This window comes from Eschrichtius robustus, chromosome 1 (genome assembly GCF_028021215.1).
Source record: "Eschrichtius robustus isolate mEscRob2 chromosome 1, mEscRob2.pri, whole genome shotgun sequence".
Classification (NCBI taxonomy): Eukaryota; Metazoa; Chordata; class Mammalia; order Artiodactyla; family Eschrichtiidae; genus Eschrichtius; species Eschrichtius robustus.
In genome coordinates, this window is record NC_090824.1 from 2,740,769 (window position 1) to 2,763,161 (window position 22,393).

At 39.6% G+C, this 22,393-nt stretch overlaps 1 protein-coding gene across 7 annotated transcripts in view; it reads right to left on the minus strand.

Moving 5' to 3' along the window:
• The window catches only part of TRAF3 (TNF receptor associated factor 3), a 117,488-nt gene that overhangs the window by 44,683 nt on the left and 50,412 nt on the right, over positions 1 to 22,393 (minus strand). For 6 of the 7 annotated variants that reach the window (XM_068540188.1, XM_068540205.1, XM_068540168.1 and 3 more), the window contains one exon: positions 10,274 to 10,397. The exons of the other annotated variant lie outside the window; for it this stretch is intronic. In XM_068540188.1, the coding sequence (XP_068396289.1) occupies positions 10,274 to 10,284 (11 nt within the window). In that variant the 5' untranslated portion in view covers positions 10,285 to 10,397. The remainder of the gene's footprint in view (positions 1 to 10,273; positions 10,398 to 22,393) is intronic. 7 annotated transcript variants of the gene reach the window in all.

A 22,393-nucleotide genomic window follows, 5' to 3' on the forward strand; every position in this document is an offset into this window, starting at 1 on the left:
TCCCTAATGTAGGTGAGCCTCCTATTCAGTCAAAGGCCTGAATAGGAACAGAACAAAAAGGCTGACCCTCTCTCAAGTAAGGAAGATTCTTTCTGCCTGTCTTCAAACTGAGACACTGGCTTTTTTCCTGCCTTCAAACTCAAACTGATGTCAGCTCTTCCTGGATCTTGAACCTGGCTTTTGGATAGGAACTATGTCTTTGTCTCGCTTGGTTTCAGGCCTTCAGACTCAGACTGGAACTAAGCCACTGGGTCTCCTGGTTGCCAACTTACTCTGCATATCTTGGGACTTGCCTGTCTCCGTAATTGTGTGAGACCCAATTCCTTATAATAAATATCTCTACACACACACACACACACACACACACACACACACACACACACACACACACCCCTTATTGGTTCTGTTTCTCTGGAGAACGCTAACTAATATAGTACACAAAGCAATCTACAGATTCAGTGCAATCCCTATTAAAATTCCAGTGGCCTTCCTTTTACAGAAATGAAAAACCTGATCCTAAAATTCACAAGGAACTGCAAAAGGGACCCCAAAGAGCAAAACAGTATTGAAAAAGAAAAACAAAGTTGAACGACTCACACTTCTCAAACTTACTACTTCAAAACTGCCTACAAAATGACAGTAATCAAAACAGTGTAATATTGGCATAAGGACAGGCATGTGGACCAATGGAATAGAACTGAGAGTCCAGAAATAAACCCATACATCTATGGCCAAATGATTTTTGACAAGGATGTCAAGACCATTTAGTTGGAAAAAAATGGTCTCTGAAACAACTGGGTAACCGGGCAGAAGAATGAACTTGGACCCCTACCTCTCACTCCATACACACAAACTAACTCAAAATGGATGAACAACTAAAATGTAAGAGCTAACACCATAAAACTCTTAGAAGAAAGCATAGGGGTAAATTTCAATGATGCTGAATTTGGCGAAGGCTTCTTAGATATGGCACCAAAAGCACAAGCAACAGAGAAAAATAAGATAAAGTGGCCTCACCAAATCTGAAAATTTACGCACATAAAAGGACACTATCAAGAATGAGAAAAGGGGCTTCCCTCATGGTGCAGTGGTTAAGAATCCGCCTGCCAATGCAGGGGACACGGGTTCGATCCTTGGTCTGGGAAGACCCCACATGCCATGGAGCAGCTAAGCCCGAGCGCCACAACTACTGAGCCTGCGCTCTAGAGACCATGAGCCACAACTACTGAAACCGAGCCACAGCTACTGAAGCCTGCGTGCCTAGAGCCCGTGCTCCGCAAGAAGAGAAGCCACGGCAATGAGAAGCCCGCACATCAAAACGAAGAGTAGCCCCCGCTCACTGCAACTGGAGAAAGCCCATGCGCAGCAACGAAGACCCAATGCAGCCAAAAATAAATAAATAAATAAAATAAATTAAAAAAAAATTTTAAGAATGAGAAAAGACAACAAAAAAATGGGAGAAAATATCTGCAAATTACATATCTGATAGGGGTCTAGTAGCCAGAATACACAAAGAACTCTTACAGCTCAACAACAAAAAGACAAACAACCCAATTAAAAAATGGGCAAATGATGTGAATAAACATTTCTCCAAGGAAAACACAGAAATAGCCAATAAGCACACGAAAAGATGTTTAACATCATCAGTCACTAGGGAAATACAAATCAAAACCACAATGAGTTACCACTTCAAACCCACCAGGATGGCTATAATTTTTTTAAAAAAAGGTAAAATAACAAGAATTGGTGAGGATGTGGAGAAACTGGAACCTTATATATTGCTGGTGGAAACAAAATGGTTCCGTTTTTGTGGAAAACATTTTCGCAGTTCCTCAAAAAGTTAAACATGAAATTACCGTATGACCCAGCAATTCCACTCTTAGGTATATACCCAAAAGAACTGAAAACAGGTACTCAAACCATACCCACACACATGGTTACAGTAGCACCATTCACAATACTCAAAAGACAGAAACAACCCAAATATCCATCAACAGATGAATGGGTAAACAAAATATGAGATAAATATTACTCAGCCATAAAAAGAAATGATGATAGAGGCTATAACATGGATGAACCTGGAAAACATGCTAAGTGAAAGATGTCAGAAACAAAAGGACACATACTGTATGATTCCATTTATATGAAATATATAGAATAGGTAAATCCACAGAGACAGAAAGCAGCTTGGTGGTTGCCAGGGAATAAGGAGAAGGATAATGAGGATGACCTGCTTGATGGGTCAGGGGTTCCCTTTTGAGGAACGAGAACGCTTGGGACCATAGAGAGGTCGTGATTGTACGACACTGTGAATGTACTATATGCCACTGAATCGTTCACTTTGAAATGGTTAATTTGGGACTTCCCTGGTGGTCCAGTGGTTAAGACTTCGCCTTCCAATGCAGGGGGTGAGGGTTCGATCCCTGGTCAGGGAGTTAAGATCCCACATCCCTCATGGCCAAAAAACCAAAATGTAAGACACAAGTAATATTGTAACAAATTCAATAAAGACTTTTTAAAAATGGTTCACATCAAAAAATCTTTAAAATGGTTAATTTTATTTTCTGTCAATTTTATGTCAATTTAAAAAATTACTATTAAAAAAACTGACCATCATGAGATACTACTTCACAGCTATCAGGATGGCTGTGATTTTAAAAAATGGAAAATTACGTGTTGGTGAGGATATGAAGAAATTGGAACCCTCATACATTTCTGAACATAAAATGGTTCATCATCCATAGAAAACAATTTGGCAGTTCCTCAAAAAGTTAAACACAGAGTTACCATATGACCCAGAGATTCTCCTCTTGTGTATATACCCAAGAGAAGTGAAAACATATGTTTACACAAAGACTTGTACATGAATGTTCATAGCAGCAATATTCACAATAGACAAAAAATATTAACATTCCAAATGTCCATCAAGAGATAACTGGATAAACAAAATTTATAAGTATCTATACAATGTACTATTTTTTTGTTTTGTTTTGTTTTAAATTTTACTTATTTATTTATTTATGGCTGTGTTGGGTCTTAGTTCCTGTGCGAGGGCTTTCTCCAGTTGCGGCAAGTGGGGGCCACTCTTCATCGCGGTGCGCGGGCCTCTCACTATCGCGGCCTCTCTTGTTGTGGAGCACAGGCTCCAGACGCGCAGGCTCAGTAGTTGTGGCTCACGGGCCCAGCTGCTCCGCGGCATGTGGGATCTTCCCAGACCAGGGCTCGAACCCGTGTCCCCTGCATTGGCAGGCAGATTCTCAACCACTGCGCCACCAGGGAAGCCCCGTACTATTATTTAGCCATAAAAAAAATGAAGTCCTGACACATGTTACAACATGGATGAACCTTGAAAACTGTTATGCTAAGTAACAGAAGTCAGAAACAAAAGGCCACAGATCATATAATTCCATATGTGTGAAATGTCCAGAACAAGCAAATCCACAGAGACGAAAAGTCCATTAGTGGTTGTCAGCGGCTGAGGCAAGGGGAGAATAATGAAGAGTGACTGTATGGAGGTTCTTCTGGCGTGATGAAAATGTTCTAGAATTAGACAGGGGTGATGGTTGTATAACACTGTGAATATATACTAAACAAAAACCACTGAACTGTACATTTTGAATGGTTTAAATAATGAATTTTTTCATAATAAAAAATTGTAAAAAATTTTTTTTAAAAAATTAAAAGTCTAAGGAGCTTAGACACTCCAATCTCTTTCTTCATCACAGAGCCTGATAACCACTCCTCACTAACCCCAGCAAAAAAATAATAATAGCAGTAACAACATAAAAAAATGGCTAGCACATTTAAACTTGATGTAATATAATTCTGTTCATATTTAGATCCAAAGAATTTGACATCATTGCACGTATTTTAATAGAAAAATTAAAAGTGGAAAGGAGGAAAACTATTAGAAGGCAATGAAAAGCTAATCAGTGGCCAAAGGGAAACTGCAAACACCAAACATGGACCCCACTGAATGCCAGTGCAGACGGTAAATGAGTGTCCACTGGAGCCAGCCGTCTCTTGATCCTCGGCTGGAACAACAGTATCTGCTGTATGTGCAGTGACAAGAGCTAATACCATGTTCAAAGACCCCCAAACTAAAAACCACTGTTAAAAAAAAAAAAAGTTCCTTGGTTCTTATTATAATTCTCTAAAACAAACATATAAAATTAAAATGCTAATTTTTCCTAAAATACCTGTCATGGTTATTTCTAATCTGCAACTGCATCTGGTCATTCACACCAACCTGGAGGTGGGCCAGGAATCACACGTGTGCCCCACACGGAGGCCGATCGCCAGAAGGGGCGGTAAATAAGCAAAGCCACATCTTTGGAAGCTTCCAAAATGGGGAATTGTGGAAACCTTTGACTAGATTGCTTGATTAAAATATATATACCTTTATTTCACTTATTTATATGTGGGTATAAAAACAGTTAAATTCTACCTTAATCCTAAAGTTTAGATGTAACAATTATAAGTTAATGAAATTCTATAATATTTATAATAATGATTGTGTTGATGAAGAAAAACTATGTGAACTCAGTCAAATGCCTTAAGGAGATGGTGGAGGGTGAAACTTTTAGGGACCTACAGACTAAATGTTTAACAGCCTGATTGGGGAAGCGGCTCAGAGGTTATGGCACCCCCAGACTGGACACACATGCCTCTGGTTAGCACCCGGGCCACTGCCAACACCTCACTTTCCCACCCTCATTCTAGCATCAGGTTTGGAAAGAGGATGTCTGCTTCCACACACATAAAGAAAAACGTTCTGCCGAATAGTAACAACAGATACACTAGGCAAAGAGAGTGCAAAGGAAGCTACAGTGAAGGGAAAGTATGCGACCAAGGAACAGCACCCGAGTCAGTGCGCTCTGAGGAACCCAACAGGAGGCAAGACCAGAAGCCCCAGGAAGAGGCGGCCCCGGAGCTGGTGTCCTGGGCCTGCACCACGAACCAGGGCCTGTCACAGAGTCTAGCATACCCATTTCTAGAATTCTGATTCTGCAGCTTCCAGTAGAGTTATTACTCTATTATCATATTATTTACTCTTTGCTACATGTTTAGGTATGGATTTATTGTATTTTGAGGCCATATTTTTACCCAAATGAAAAAAAGTCTCTATTTGAGAAATTCATTTCATAAAATCCTAGTTTCTAGCCAGCTACTCAGGAAGCCCTTCTCTCACAGTTGAGGCACATCTGTACTTAGAAATACAGCAAAGAATTGGACTGGATTCCTTTCACTTTCCTCTATGCCTTCATTACCCTAATGATTTATTTTATGTTCCCTACTTTTGTGATTTAAGTTGAGCTACATTTTACTTGGAGATTAGAAACTGGAAACAAATGTACATCTGCTGACAAAAGGGTGTTCCAAGAACTGGAAAGCCCGGGGAAAACCAAAAAAGGGAAGCATCAGATAAACAAAGAAAATGGCTCCTGCCGGCACGAAAGTACTAAACACAACAAAGATGCAGAAGAACAAGCTCAACATCAAGCCCAGGAGGGAAATTAAAAACATCATCCAAGTGATGCCAATAAAGGGAGAAGGGAGAAAACCACAGACAGACAGGTGTGCCCTGTTGATAAAAAAAAGTGTTCTGGCAATCCATATTCACACAAACATTTCAGCACACTGGCTCTTCTCATGATACCTGATGCCAAACACTCTGCGGAGGGAGCGAGCGCGTGGCTCACTTGCTGGGAAAGCAAAGACAAGAGGAGACTAGATTCTTATCCAAACAAACAGGCAGCTCATAATCACAAATGAAAAGCCCCACATAGGAGAGAGAGAAAGGGAGAGAGACAGACTGGCACAGGCATGCAGCTGGAAACGCAGCTGATTAAAACCATAGTATAAAACTTGGTCTTCCCTTTAGGAAAACAATAGCTATTTGAGGCCCAACACTGCCAATAGCGCTTGGTTCAAATGACTTAGGATTTTCAAAAAAGCATTCATTCAACTCTGACTATGTGCAAAAAGGCTGTGCCTATCCTGGCCAAGGGCCAGAGTCCTGCCATCTGGACAGGAAGGAGGGAGAAGAGCTGAGGGCTCCGTCCACCTGACAAGCAACTAAGAGGGGGCCGCACCTTTCCAAGTGGATGCTGCCCTGAGGCCCTGCCCGGCCTGGAGGCTCCTGGGCTGCAGGTTGGGTGATAAGGTTCATTTTCCTGGAGCATCGACTTTACTGGGAAATATGAGTGAAAAGCATAAAACATGGCCATATTTAGGAGTGGATTACCACATTTAAATCACTTTTAGAATACAACATGGGAATTAAAAAATCAGTGGCTCTTGGCTCTGTGCTCTTTCACAGACTCTCCCATTTCTACCTGTGGTTGAAAGGTAGGAGCTGTTCAGGTGCTGATCTAGATCCCCTTCTTTCTCCTGCTGGGCAATCAGACATGCACAGACGAGCCTCTGGCTCTGATCCCCACACTCACTGAGCTCCGAGACGACCCCTCTAACTTTGTCGTACTGCACAGGACCCTCACGGTCAACACAGCCCAGATGGAATTTGTCATCTTCAGTGCTTCCCATTCCTGTCCAACTCACCTCTCTACCTACTCAGAAACAACCTGCTCCCATCTCAGGGAGCGACACCATCACCTGGTCAGCTGCCTAAGACAGAACTGTCCCCATCTCCCTGATTCTGACACTCAATCATTCATCAAGACCTGTCGATTCCATGGCCTCCAACCTAATTCCCCATCACCACCGTGGCCTTGGTTACGGGGTGGTCATTCTGTCGCTAGTGAGATGCTCTCAGGTTCACTTTACTCATCTGCAGTCTCTGCCAGCTAAAACAGCCCATCTTGAGCTTCTAGTCCAAGTCTCTCATTTTACACATAAGGAAAACCAGGCCAAGACAAGTGATGCACTTGCAAGGAAGGTCCCAAAATTACTGAGAAATCTGCAATTGGATAAAGAGCAAAATTGATGACATTTATATGCAGGAGAAACATATACTGATTAATGCCAACACATTTTTTAAAGTTAATTTTTTTCTATAGTATAGCCAACATGATGGAATACTATACACCTGTAAAAAAGGATGAGGAGAATCTCTATATACTGCTATGGTGTGAGCTCATGATACGTTGTTAAATTTAAAAAAAAAAAAAAAAAAAAGATGGAGAGGGACTTCCCTGGTGGTCCAGTGGGTAAGACTCCGCACTCCCAATGCAGGGGCCCTGGGTCCAACCCCTGGTCAGGAACTAGATCCCGCACGCATGGCGCAACTAAGAGTTTGCACACTACAACTAAGAAGTCCGCGTGCCGCAACTAAAGATCCCACATGCCACAACTAAGACCTGGCGCAGCCTAAATAAATAAATAAATAAATAAAAATTTTTTAAAAAGATGGAGAAGAGCTTGTACTGTATACTACTATTTTCTAAGAAAGAGGGCCGTAGGTACACACACACACACACACACACACACACTTATATTACAAATAGACAGATAAACCAAAAACTAAGAAAAAAAAAGTTAACTGTGGAGGAGGGAAGAAACAGGGTATAAAGATCAGGAATGAAAGGTACGTTTCTGAAAATACTTTATTTTGACTTGTAACCATGAAAATATTTTTTATAAACGTCTAACCCAAAATTTAGAAAGAAGCTATTCCTTAAAATAAAAATAAAATAAATGAATCTAACTATGTAGCAAGTTGGTGGCACACTGAGGAACTGGCTCAGGTGACGCTAAAACTTAATAATTCGGCAGAACATCCCTAGGGATCTACCCTGAGGACAAAAAGAACTGCAGAAAATCTCAAACAGTTTTCAGTAATCATACACTGGTTGGTAATATGTTGGTATTATTATTCTAAAACTATCACGTTTATTTTATAGGTTAAAACAAGTAAGTAATGATGTGAATGTTGTTAGGAACCAAGATTTTCAGCATAAGAGAAAAGACACATCAATTCAGAATCAAAGAAGTAAAAACCATATAATCCTGAATTTTAAACAAAAGTATCAGTATGAACTCATGATTAAAAAGTGTATTTCCTGGCTGCCCACCAAAAAGGCCCAAGACAATAACCAGCCTTATAGCAACGAGTATCCCTAGTGCCCAGTCTGTGGTCTCAAGGTACCGTTTTCTATAAGAGGGAACCAGAGCTGCTTAGAGAAATAGCCAATTCCAGGCCTGGGGTGAAAAAGTACAAAACGAATCCGAAACATCTTACCATTTCAGAGACCAAGGAAAGGAAGGCTACGGGTCACGTCAAAGGACAAGAAGTCAACTTAAAGAGGCTCCACTGGCAAAAGTGGCACAATCCTAGCATCCATGAGAGTAATAACTGCAATGGATTAAAACACACCACGTATATTTAAATTCATGAGTTTACACTGATACTTAATCCCTGGTCACTTTTGGAGCGGCTATGAGACCATCTCATTATTTTGAGAACCCATAAAGAGAAAGAATCAGGCATTTGTCCTACCTTTCCTATTTGAACTGTCCCTTAGGGTAACCAAACAGTTAGTATTTCGGTGAATCAAGGCAGGGAATTCCCTGGTGGCGCAGTGGTTAAGAATCCGCCTGCCAATGCAGGGGACACAGGTTCGAGCCCTGGTCCGGGAAGATCCCACATGCCGCGGAGCAACTAAGCCCATGCGCCACATCTACTGAGCCTGCGCTCTAGAGCCCGTGAGTGAGCCACAACTACTGAAGCCCGTGCGCTCTAGGGCCCGTGTGCCGCTACTACTGAGCCCACATGCTGCAACTACTGAGCCCGAGCTCCTGGAGCCTGCGCACCACAACGAAGAGTAGCCCCCACTTGCCGCAACTAGAGAAAGCCCACGTGCAGCAACAAAGACCCAACACAGCCAAACTAAAAAAAAAAAAAAGGCAGAGTAAAGGATGAAACTTATCACCATTTACAACCCCTAATGACTGTGAGTCCAAGTGCCTCCTGGTGAGGGGACACACCACCACCTCCGAGTGCACGTGCTCAAAGGCTGAGCCAGTCGAACTTCTAGATCTACCTACCACCTCCCAGGAAATAACGGGATAGAAGAATGTGTTCAATGGAAACGGCAGAAGTCAAAACAGGGACACCCCTGACTACAGAACAACCAGCCTGGATTTTACAAAAAAGAAAATGCACGGAAGAAAAGGGATAGGGTGGAGCAATCAATTGATTAACAGAGACTTAAGAGCCGGATCAGCTAAATGCAACTGTTTGGACCCTGCTTCAAACAAACTAAAACAAATTGAGACTACTGGGGAAAATTGAATGGTACTGTGATTATGAATAAAATTTTAAATACCAGTTTTCTGGATCCTTATGAATTTATGAAAAATAGCTATGTATTAAATCTTACTTTGGATGCAAACATTTCAAACCCGTTTCATATTCATTTTTATGTTCTAACATATTAAAGAGTTCTTAATTTCAAGTATAAAATGCCACTCAATCACAAATTAGAGATTAAAACACAGGGTATTTTGTTTCCTTTCAAACTCCTAGAGAAAGACGGTTAAGGAGCAAGCAGTTCCTGTATCAAAAGGTGCAATACTCAGGGGGGCAGGCCTCCAGCCTCAAGCCACTGGCACCTTTACTGCAGCGGCATCCTCCGGGGGAAGGCTGGGTCTCAGGGCTTTCAGAGATGCATGCTGCTAACCTTGGTTTTCAAACTCATTATCGTTACTAAGCCATCAGGTGTAATGTCTATCACTTGCAAAGTTTAATGCTGGTTTTAAAAAAAAAAGTCAGATGCACACCAAAATACAGTGCCATGTAAGCAGAAGACAGTCCAATACACCTGTTATAGAATGAAATTGCTAAAGCCAAAAGTGAGTAAGTTCAGGGCTTCCCTGGTGGCGCAGTGGTTGAGAATCTGCCTGCCAATGCAGGGGATGCGGGTTCGAGCCCTGGTCTGGGAAGATCCCACATGCCGCGGAGCAACTGGGCCCGTGAGCCGCAATTACTGAGCCTGCGCATCTGGAGCCTGTGCTCCGCAACGAGAGGCCGCGATAGTAAGAGGCCCGCGCCCCGCGATGAAGAGTGGCCCCCACTTGCCATGACTGGAGAAAGCCCTCACACAGAAACGAAGACCCAACACAGCCATAAATAAATAAATAAATAAATTAAAAAAAAAAAAAAAAAAAAAAGTGTGTGCTCAATTTAAAAAAAAAAAAAAAAGTGAGTAAGTTCAGGGTGTTTTTGAATTTAATTACTTCACTGTCATGCAAAGCAAACAAGTAACAGCTGAAGAAGGAAATCCACACAAATTAAAATTTTCTAGTGACATACCTGTGTGTCATATGCCGTAAGAAGATGTATCTAAGCTTGATCAGGCGGGAAGAGATTTCAATAAAGAAAAAGCAAAGCAGCGTCAACCTTATCCTTCTTCAGATAATGTAGTGGAGTCCCTTACCTAGGAAGTAAGATACGTGGTTAACTCACATGTGGAAAATTTTAAAAACAGAATTTCAAAAATGGAAATTTCTAAAAAATGATAAAGTAAGAAGTTTAAGAGAAAACTTTTTTAACCATTCTATATAAACATGTGCTTTGGATTTTCTGCATTTTTTGAGTTGAACATAAATGACAAAGTCTGGATAACTTTGGATTATTTACACATAGAAAAGCACAGGAAACATGTATGTACAGTTTCACAAGGTTATTATGCAAACACTAGTCCAACTACCACCAGACCAAGGAATGGTACACTGTTGCAACCAAAGAAAAGCTGGGTGCCTCTCTCTGATCCCAAACCCTTTCCTCCGCCTCTAAGTAACAACCATCCTAACTATGGTTATCATTTCCTTGCTTTTCTTTAGATTTATCACCTAGGCACGTAACTCCAACTGATAGTTTATTTTTGCCAGCTTCTGAATTTTACATAAACACAATCATACAGTGCGTCTTCTTCTGTCTTGCTTTGTTTTTGCTCCATTGTTTTTGCTGGCTCTGTTGTTCGTTTTCATTGCTTATAATATTCCATCATGCAATATACCACAATTTACTTATCCATTCCCCTGTCCCCTGGGTAATTTCTACTTTGGAGCAAATATTAGCACTACTGAGATCTTTCTGGCACAACTATCTTAAGCATATAGGCATATATTCCTCTAGTGTATACACCTACAAGTGTGACTGCTAGATTACTGGGTAAGTGTATATACAACTTTGCTACATAAGGCCAAACAAACTACTTCCCCAGGCGAGTGTAACAATTTACACTCCCACAAGAAGGTATGAGAGAGTTTCTGCTGCTCAACGTTTCCAAAATTTGTCAGACTATTTTTAATTCTTGCTAACTGAATGGCTATGTAGTGGTGTCCTAAGAATCCTTTATTATGTAAAATTTTATAATTATTTAGGAGAAAAACTCATGAAATTTTACATCTGACAATTGCTGCAATGGAGATTTAATTTTGCAACCAAGCATTCGTTCACTTTTGCGATGGTTACTGCACTCCAATTTCTCACCAGGTGTAACCCCCCAACTCTCAGTCCACCAGCTTCCAGAGACACTGGTTCCAACACCCAGGCACAAGGGGACGGGTGTCAGGGTGGGGTGGGGGCTGGCCAGTAAGAGCAGCCTATTCCCAGCCAGAGTTTTTCATCTCTGTGAGCACACAACCAAAGTCAAAATGAATCGAGTCTTTTCTTCCTTCTCTGGGACTTAAAGAGATTTTCACTCTTTCCCAAAGAACCTGAACATGAGCACATGGGAGTGAAGAGGCTCTTTGAGAACAGAGCAAAAATGGAGGAAGATGCTGGGGAAGAAACTGACTCAACTGCAGCCAGCCCTGAGGCTTTTTAATTAGGTGATCAATAAATCCCCCTTTGCTTGTAACAGCTAAGGTCCAGTTACATCAGAAAGAGCCCTCACTGATATGATCACTCATTATAAAACATGTGTTTTAATTTACTCAGTAAGCCGCAGAGATCAATTAAGGTAACACACGATAATGCATACACATACACACACACACACACACACACACACACACACGGCCTCCATATTATTTCAATCACATTTTGTAAGTCAAATCAGTTTATCACCCAAACCTGAACTACAGTTCTTGCCAAATGGCAAGTTAATTCTGAATGTTTCTTTGGCAAGAGAATGAAAAATCAATAGCTGTAATTTATTTGTCCTTGTCTGCTATAATTGTCTTCACTAATTACACTATCCCTATTGGGTTTTAGTAACAAAGTTATGATAACCTCATAAAATAAATTAGGAGGTGTTCCCTGGTTTATTCTGAGGAAGTTATGTGGGTAAGATTGGAATTATTTCTTCCTTGAAAGTCTGGTGGAATTTAACAATGAAGCCATCTGTGCCTAAAAAATTTTAATTACTGATTCTATTTTTTTAATGGTTATAGGACTAGTGAAGGTTTCTATTTTTTCTGCAGCTACTTTTAGAAAGTTACATTTTTCAAGAGATTTGTTTATTTCATCTAAATTTCCAAATTTACTGACATGATGCTATCTCTAATAATGTTTTATGATTTTTTATAGTCTACTGAATCCAAAGTAGCTTCTCTTTTTTCCTTTCTTTTCATTGATTGTGCCTCCTCTTTTTTCTCCCTTATCTCACCAGAGGTTTGTCAATTTTACTAGACTATTCAAAGAACCAATCTGGGTGCTTTGTTGTTCTTTTCTACTGTAAAATTTCCATTTGCTTAATTCTGCTCTGATTTTCTTCCTTTGGGCTTTTTGGGTTTTTTTGGCTATTCTTTTTCAAATTTTTAATTAGAATGATACTTAGCCTACTAATTTTCAGCTTTTCTACCTTTCTAAAGCTATAAAATCTCTCTCCACGGACAGAGAGATTTGGCTGCATTCTACAAGTTCTGATGTATAGTATTTTCATTTTCAGCCAGTTAAAAGCATGTTCTAACTTCCATTATGTCATCTTCTTAGAATATTTTTAAAATATTCCTTTATTTTTAAGCTCTTAGGGATTTTATAATTATCTTTTTGTGACTGATTTACAGCTCAATTCCACTGAGGTCAGAGATTATAATCAATCTGTATTATTATAATCTTTGAAACGTATTGCACTATGGCCTAGCATTGGTCAATTTTTAGAAATGTCTTCTGTGTGCCTGAAAATAAAGTATACGTTGCAGGTTTCGGATGGAATGTTATTTATACGTATATCAGACCAAGGGTATTGATCCTATGTAAAACATCTGTGCTTACAGAATTTTTTAAATTTTTGGCCTGCTTATTCTATCAGTTACTGAGACTTGTGTTGGAATCTCCACGATAACTGTAAATTTCTCAATTTTTTCCTTGTACTTATGCAAATTCTAGTTTGGATACTCTGAAGTCATATTATTAGGCTTCTCCACATTGAGAATTATGATGACTCTCTTTTGAATTGAACCTTTTACCATTACAACCCATGACAGAGACTACAGGCTGACCGAACTTGCTTCTTTTACTTCCTGGGCACAAAGCTAGATTGTATTTCCCAACCTCCCCTGCAGTTAAGTTTGGTTTTACGACCTGGGCTCCCCCTAACGGGATGTGATCGTAACGTACCCCACCCTCAGGCCTAGTCCGTGAATACCGGTGTGAGTCTCCATACTCCCCCAAATGCAGAGGCTCCTGCAGAGTATTCCAGGTCCTAAGAGATGGCACAGTCACAGGTAGAAGCTGAATCCCCAAATGACCATCTGGAAAGCAATCTGCCAACCAGGACTATCTGTACTGGACTTTGTGTAAGAAACGAATTTGCTTATAATCAACTACTGAACGTTTTGTTATAGGAACTAGTTGCCAACTCTATTAAGTGAAATGACACTCATTATCTCTAGTACTGTTTTTTTTGCCTTAAACTGTATTTTTTCTGACACTATACAACCTTGCTTTTGGCTAGTGTTTGCATAGTTTATTTTTTTCATCATTTTTCCTTCGACATCTCTTAATCCTCATGTTTTAGGTGGGTCTCTATAAACAGTATACAGTTGGATTTTTAAAATATCTTGCTTGATATCTTTGTCTTTTAATTGGAACACTTATGCTATTTACACCGGAAACAATTACTGACATTTAGATTTAACTCTATTATGTTACCAGGGGCTTTCTATTTGCTTCTTTTGGATTACTTGTTATCATTCTAGTCCCTGCTCCCCAGTCATCTGGAAATTACATATTGTTTCTATTCTTTTAGTAATTGCTTTAGAAATTATAATGTACAGGTTCTTACCAAAGTCCAATCTTAATCAATATATTTACCCTTCCCTTGGACAGCAAGGGCCTTAAAATATTAACTCCATTCATCATCTTTCCAACTTATATTCTACTGTTGTGTGTGTATGCATGTGTATATCTTTTTGTCATTATTAATGTTTTATACAATATTCATTCATTTTTTTAAAAAAGATACAGAATTCTTTCTTCTAGTGTACTGAAGCTATTACCTCAAGTCTTTTTGGCTTTCATTGCCTGTGTTGAGAAGTCTATTACTGTTCCTTTATAGGTAATCATGTGTTTCACTATGTGTTTGGGTGGATTTCTTTTTACTTAACCTGCCAGTCATTTGTTGAACATCTTGGATCTGTGGTTTGGCTTCTTTCATAATCTGTGGAAAATTTTCAGCCATTATCTCTTCCAATACTGCTTCTGCACCATCCTCTCTCCTCTCTCCTCAGAACCAATTATACATGTGTCAGAGCTCACTATTTCCAGTCTCCTGCCTTCCCTTTGTGTTTTCCACATTCCCATCTCTGTGTTTCACTCTCGTTTTTCTTCTTTTGATCTATTACTGTGGTGGATTACATTGATTGATTTTCCAATGTTAAGCCATTTTTCATTCCTGAGATAAATTAGATCATTATGTAACATCCTTTTTATATGCTGCCTAGTGGATTCTATTTGCTAAAATTTATGGAGGATGCTGTATATATGACAAATACTGCTTGGTGGTTTTTCCTTTATTATAATGTCTTTGTCTGGTTTTGCTTTCAGGATGAGGCTGGCCTTACAGAATGAGACAGGAAGCATTCGCTCGTCTTCTATTTTCTGAAAAAGTTTTTGTCAGATTTAGTATTCTTTCTTCTTTAAGTGTTTAATACTTATCAGTGAAGCTATCTGCGCCTGAAGATTTCTTTGAGGTAAGGATTTTAACTATAAATTCTTTAATAAATATATAGTTATGCTATACATTTGTTCTTGAGTGAGCTTTGGTGGTTTATGTTTTTCAAGGGGTTTGTTCATTTTATTTAGGTTGTCAAATTTATTGGCATAAAATTATTCACAATATTCCTTATTACCCATTCAACATCTGTAGGATCTGTAATAATATCCTCTTTTACATCCCTGATACTGGCAATTAATGTTTCTTTATTCCCCACTGATGAGAGATTTTTCTAGATATAATATACATCTTCAACTCATCACAGTTTACCTTCAAATAATATTATACCACTTGAGATACAGTAACACTGTACTTCCATTTCTCCCCTCCCAACCTTTGTGCTATTGTTATTTATTTACCTCTACAAGTATTATAAATCCCAAAATACATTGTTATTTTTGCTTTAAATAATCAATTAAAAAAAGATTAAAAGTGTGAATATCTGCCAATTATTGACCATTTTTGGTTCTTTTCATTCCTTTGTGTAAGAATTTCCATCTGGTATCATATTGCTTCTACTTGAGCTTCCTTTAAAATTTCTTGTAGTTGTAGTTCTGCTGGCAATAAATTCTGTCAGGACTTCTTGGCCTAGAAATTTTGATTTCACTTTCATTTCTGAAAGATATTTTCACTGGGTACAGAATTCTAAATTAACAGGTTTCTTCCTTTCACTACTTTAAAGACAGCACTGTTGTCTCCTGGCTTACACAAGTTCTGGACAGAAGTCTTCTGACGTTATTTTTGTTCCTCTGTAACATGTCTTCTTTTCTTCTTGCTGCTTTTTATGATTTTTTTCTCTTCGTCACTGGTTTTTCAGCAATTGGATTACATGGCACGTTGGTATGATTTTCTCTGTTTGCTCTATTTGGGGTTTGTGAGCATCATGGTTTGCAGTCTTCAAAAAATCTGGACATTTTTCAAGCACTATTTCTTCAAATACCATTTCCATTCTCTCCTCTTCTTCTAGAACTCCAGTTACACATATCTTGAAACAGTTGATTTTGTCTCACAGGTCACTAATGCTCTGTTTTTTTGTTCAATCTTCTTTATTCTTTCTACCATATTTTGGATAGCTTCTACCGCTATGTCTTTTTTTAAAAATAAATTTATTTATTTACCTTATTTATTTTTGGCTGCACTGGGTCTTCGTTGCTGTTAGTGGGCTTTCTCTAGTTGCAGCGAGTGGGGGCTACTCTTCGCTGTGGTGCACGGCCTTCTCATTGCGGTGGCTTCTCTTGTTGTGGAGCATGGGCTCTAGGCGCATGGGCTTCAGTAGTTGTGGCTTGCGGGCTCTAGAGCGCAGGCTCAGTAGTTGTGGTGCACGGGCTTAGCTGCTCTGCAGCACATGGGATCTTCTCGGACCAGGGATCAAACCCGTGTCCCCTGCGTTGGCAGGAGTATTCTTAACCACTGTGCCACCAGGGAAGTCCTCTATTGCTATGTCTTGAAGTTCACTGATCTTTCCTTCTGTACAGCCAATTTACTGTTAATCTATTGTATTTTTCACTTCTCTATTATATTTTTCATCTCTAGAAGTCCTAGTTCAGTCTTTTTCATATCACTCACTCATTATGCTCATTTTCCTCATGAATATGTAGAACTTATTTATAATAGTTATTTTAATGCCCCTGTCTGCTAATTTCATCATCTGTTATTTCTGGGTTTCTATTGATTGATTTTCCTCCTGGTTAATATCATATTTTCTTGCTTCTTTGCATGCCTGGTAATTTTTATTAGATGCTGGACACAAACTTTTTTACATTGTTGGGTGCTGGATTTTATCATAATATCCTTTTAAATATAGTTGGGGCTTTGTTCTGGGAATGCAGTTAAGTTACCTGGAATCAGTTAGGGCAAGTCTGCAGCAGTCTTTTAGTCCAGGGCTGATTCAGTCCCATTACTAAGGTGATACCCTTCTGAGGAATCTACTTGATGCCCTAAATGAAAAAGCTGCTCTGAACCCACCCTCACAAAAGATTAAAAAACAAGCTTTAAAAGGACCTAACTGGTACCACCCTGGGTGGTGGGAACACAAACTATCTCAGCTCTGTGTGATGTCCAAAAAGTGTTGAGTCCACTCCTTTCTGGTGCTTCTTTTCCTTGCTTTGAGGTGTTTCCTCTGATGTACGTGTAGATCAGCACTCGGCCCAAATCTCAGGGGGTCCTTCTGCAGATCTCTGGAGTTCTCTAAGTAGCTCCCTACTCCCTATACTTTGCCCCTCAAATCCTAGCTGCCTTGTGCTCTCCAAACTCTGATCTGTTTTGCTACTTCAGTAAGGCTAGTGGACTCTGGTTTCGCTCTCCCTGTCCTGTAATGTAGAAACTGTCTCTAGACCAGGACTGGCAAACTATGGCCTGAGGACCAAATCCAACTTGCTATTTTATAAATAAAGTTTTATTGGAACACGTCCATGGCCATTCATTTACATACTTAGTATGAAAGCAGCCACAGACAAGCCACGGTTAAAAGTCATAATTTTTATGAAGAAATAGTCTAGAACTCATGAAACTCAAATTAATTTAACAATCCAACACATTCAAATTCACGAAGCACCCTCACACACTTCCCTCCCCACTCTGTCCTTCTGACCCGGCCTTGGGTGTGAGTCTACCTCCCCCAGCTTGGCTCAGCAGGCCCTGCTCTGCCGAGAGCCAGCCTCCCTCAGCACCAGGGTGGGCTTGCAAGCTCTGCTCCACTGGTGCCCTTTCTGCTCTTGTGTTCATGCTCCTTCTCTCCAATCCCCTCCACTGTCCTGTCAGACACTTCATCCCCAAGACTACATTCACATGTCTTGAAATCTACTATTCACACTAACTCTTGGCACTTGACGAGGTGCCAGGCACACACGGCAAGCACTTGCTTTCTGGGGAATTAAACTCCTTTTAATTAAAGTGGACTTAAACTCGCATATTCCCGTGAACCTTCCCTTCCCAGGGAAAGTGACCCTCCTCAAACCCTGGTCTGTACTGTACGAGGACGCCCATCACAACACGTACAAGCCTGTACCAGCCTTGCTTCCTTCTCCCTCCCACCTGACTGTGAGCCTCCTGAAGACACAACTGTGTCTCCGTCAGGTTTGTATCCTCAGCACTTAGAAAGTGCCTGCCACACAGGAAGCACTGAATACACGTTAGTCACAGTTTTTATTAGTTAGTATTAATTTAATCTTGTAGTTATTCATTTATTCCTCACAACTCTACAAATACCTTTCTCCTTTTTCCACTCCATTGTAGAGATGAGGAAACTGAAACACAAAGATTCAGCAACTTCGCAACATTACACATTAGCAAGTCAGGGATCAGTCTGCCCCTCGAACCCATGTGCTTAACAACCGTGTCTGTTACCAGATAGAGTGCACCAACAAAGGCATGCTCACTGACTCAGGATGTCGTGGGAATCAATACAGATTTATGCTGCAAAATCGGATTTGCCATTTGCACACTCAAATTATCTTTAAAATGTTATCCAGGAGACAGCAGAAGCAAGAAGAACTACAATCTTGCAGTCTGTGGAACAAAAACCACATTCACAGAAAGATAGACAAGATGAAAAGGCAGAGGGCTATGTACCAGATGAAGGAACCAGATAAAACCCCAGAAAAACAACTAAATGAAGTGGAGATAGGCAACCTTCCAGTAAAAGAATTCAAAATAATGATAGTGAAGATGATCCAGGACCTCGGAAAAAGAATGGAGGCAAAGATCGAGAAGATGCAAGAAATGATTAACAAAGACCTAGAAGAATTAAAGAACAAACAAACAGAGATGACCAATACAATAACTGAAATGAAAACTACACTAGAAGGAATCAATAGCAGAATAACTGAGGCAGAAGAATGGATAAGTGACCTGGAAGACAGAATGGTGGAATCACTGCTGCGGAACAGACTAAAGAAAAAAGAATGAAAAGAAATGAAGACAGCCTAAGAGACCTCTGGGACAACATTAAACGCAACAACATTTGCATTATAGGGGTCCCAGAAGGAGAAGAGAGAGAGAAAGGACCTGAGAAAATATTTGAAGAGATTATAGTCAAAAACTTCCCTAACATGGGAAAGGAAATAGCCACCCAAGTCCAGGAAGTGCACAGAGTCCCATACAGGATAAACCCAAGGAGAAACACGCCGAGACACAAAGCAATCAAATTGGCAAAAATTAAAGACAAAGAAAAATTATTGAAAGCAGCAAGGGAAAAACGACAAATAACATACAAGGGAACTCCCATAAGGTTAACAGCTGATTTCTCAGCAGAAACTCTACAGGCCAGAAGGGAGTGGCATGATATACTTAAAGTGATGAAAGGGAAGAACCTACAACCAAGATTACTCTACCCAGCAAGGATCTCATTCAGATTCGTTGGAGAAATCAACAGCTTTACAGACAAGCAAAAGCTAATAGAATTCAGCACCACCAAACCAGCTCTACAACAAATGCTAAAGGAACTTCTCTAAGTGGGAAACACAAGAGAAGAAAAGGACCTACAAGAACAAACCAAAAACAATTAAGAAAATGGTCATAGGAACATACATATTGATAATTACCTTAAACGTGAATGCATTAAATGCTCCAACCAAAAGACACAGGCCCTCTGAATGGATACAAAAACAAGACCCATCTAGATGCTGTCTACAAGAGACCCACTTTAGACCTAGGGACACATACAGACTGAAAGTGAGGGGATGGAAAAAGATATTCCATGCAAATGGAAATCAAAAGAAAGCTGGAGTAGCTATACTCATATCAGAGAAAATAGACTTTAAAATAAAGAATGTTACAAGAGACAAGGAAGGACACTACATAATGATCCAGGGATCAATCCAAGAAGAAGATATAACAATTATAAATATATATGCACCCAACATAGGAGCACCTCAATACATAAGGCAACTGCTAACAGCTATAAAAGAGGAAATCGACAGTAACACAGTAATAGTGGGGGACTTTAACACTTCACTTACACCAATGGACAGATCATCCAAAATGGAAAATAAATAAGGAAACAGAAGCTTTAAATGACACAATAGACCAGATAGATTTAACTGATATTTATAGGACATTCCATGCAAAAACAACAGATTACACTTCTTCTCAAGTGCGCACGGAACATTCTCCAGGATAGATCACATCTTGGGTCATAAATCAAGCCACAGTAAATTTAAGAACATTGAAATCATATCAAGCAACTTTTCTGACCACAACGCTATGAGATTAGAAATGAATTACAGGGAAAAAAACGTAAAAAACACGAACACATGGAGGCTAAACAATACGTTACTAAATAACCAAGAGATCACTGAAGAAATCAAAGAGGAAATCAAAAAATACCTGGAGACAAATGACAATGAGAACACGATGATCCAAAACCTATGGGATGCAGCAAAAGCAGTTCTAAGAGGGAAGTTTATAGCTATACAAGCCTGCCTCAAGAAACAAGAAAAATCTCAAATAAACAATCTAACCTTACACCTAAAGGAACTAGAGAAAGAAGAACAAACAAAACCCAAAGTTAGCAGAAGGAAAGAAATCATAAAGATCAGAGCAGAAATAAATGAAACAGAAACAAAGAAAACAGTAGCAAAGATCAATAAAACTAAAACCTGGTTCTTTGAGAAGATAAACAAAATTGATAAACCATTAGCCAGACTCATCAAGAAAAAGAGGGAGAGGACTCAAATCAATAAAATTAGAAATGAGAAAGGAGAAGTTATAACGGACACCGCAGAAATACAAAGCATCCTAAGAGACTACTACAAGCAACTCTATGCCAATAAAATGGACAACCTGGAAGAAATGGACAAATTCTTAGAAAGGTGTAACCTTCCAAGAATGAACCAGGAAGAAATAGAAAATATGAACAGACCACTCACAAGTAATGAAATTGAAACTGTGATTAAAAATCTTCCAACAAACAAAAGCCCAGGACCAGATGGCTTCACAGGTGAATTCTATCAAACATTTAGAGAAGAGCTAACACCCATCCTTCTCAAACTCTTCCAAAAAATTGCGGAGGACGAAACACTCCCAAACTCATTCTATGAGGCCACCATCACCCTGATACCAAAACCAGATGAAGATACTACAAAAAAAGAAAATTACAGACCAATATCACTGATGAATATAGATGCAAAAATCCTCAACAAAATATTAGCAAACAGAATCCAACAACACATTAAAAGGCTCATACACCATGATCAAATGGGATTTATCCAGGGATGCAAGGATTCTTCAATATACGTAAATCAATCAATGTGGTACACCATATTAACAAATTGAAGAATAAAAACCATATGATCATCTCAATAGATGCAGAAAAAGCTTTTGACAAAATTCAACACCCATTTATGATAAAAACTCTCCAGAAAGTGGGCATAGAGGGAACCTACCTCAACATAATAAAGGCCATAAAAAAAAAAAATGTTATCCAGTAGTCCAAATTCCTCCCTGGTCTCTTGAGGAACTAAAATAATGACATTCAGCAACTTGTCCAAAGTCAGAGTCACCAGGACTGAAACCCAGGTCTCACAGACCAGCACTGCCTCCGTGGTAGCTTGTCACGATGGCTCTGACACCTGTAAGCTCACATCCTGGGCAATCACCTAATACCTTAGCAATAAGCAAAATACACACCTCAAAATTCCCAAGACATCAGTAATGCCTAGCAGATGCATTTGTCCTTTTTTTTAAACCAAGCACCTTTTTTCATTGCTTTGAATTTCAGCATTGACATCCCTGGGTTTATGTATTCCCTTAGGACTAACAAATGGCACTCACAACCAGATGCACCAAAAAAAAGCACCTTTAGCTGAACCAAGTAAGGCCATTTCAGACTTCAAGGAAGGTACTGAGACCTTGGCTAGGCTAAAATGAATTTTCTCACATCATTTAAATAATCATTTGCTTAGTTTCTAGCCACTTTAATATGAGAATTGACCAGAATTACTTTGCTTACTTTTGAAAAGCATTATCCAAATGGATTTGAACAAGGAGGAGGCAAGGAGCTACTCAAGAATAAAATGACTACCCCATGCCACTGGGTAACAGAGTTAAAACTACCCGTGGGTAAAATACGCCACGGTTTGGAACTACAAGGCGATGGTGAGTTTGGTTTCGTTTCTGGCCTTGTGATAGGTTTCTCTGAAGTCTTACTCACCTGAAGTCATGACCAAACATCCATTACCACTGCATACTTACTTTAGTCTTAAAATACAAAATGTCAGAAATATTTTGACAGAGTCAAGTTGAAAATTTAAGATATCCAGTGAAATCTT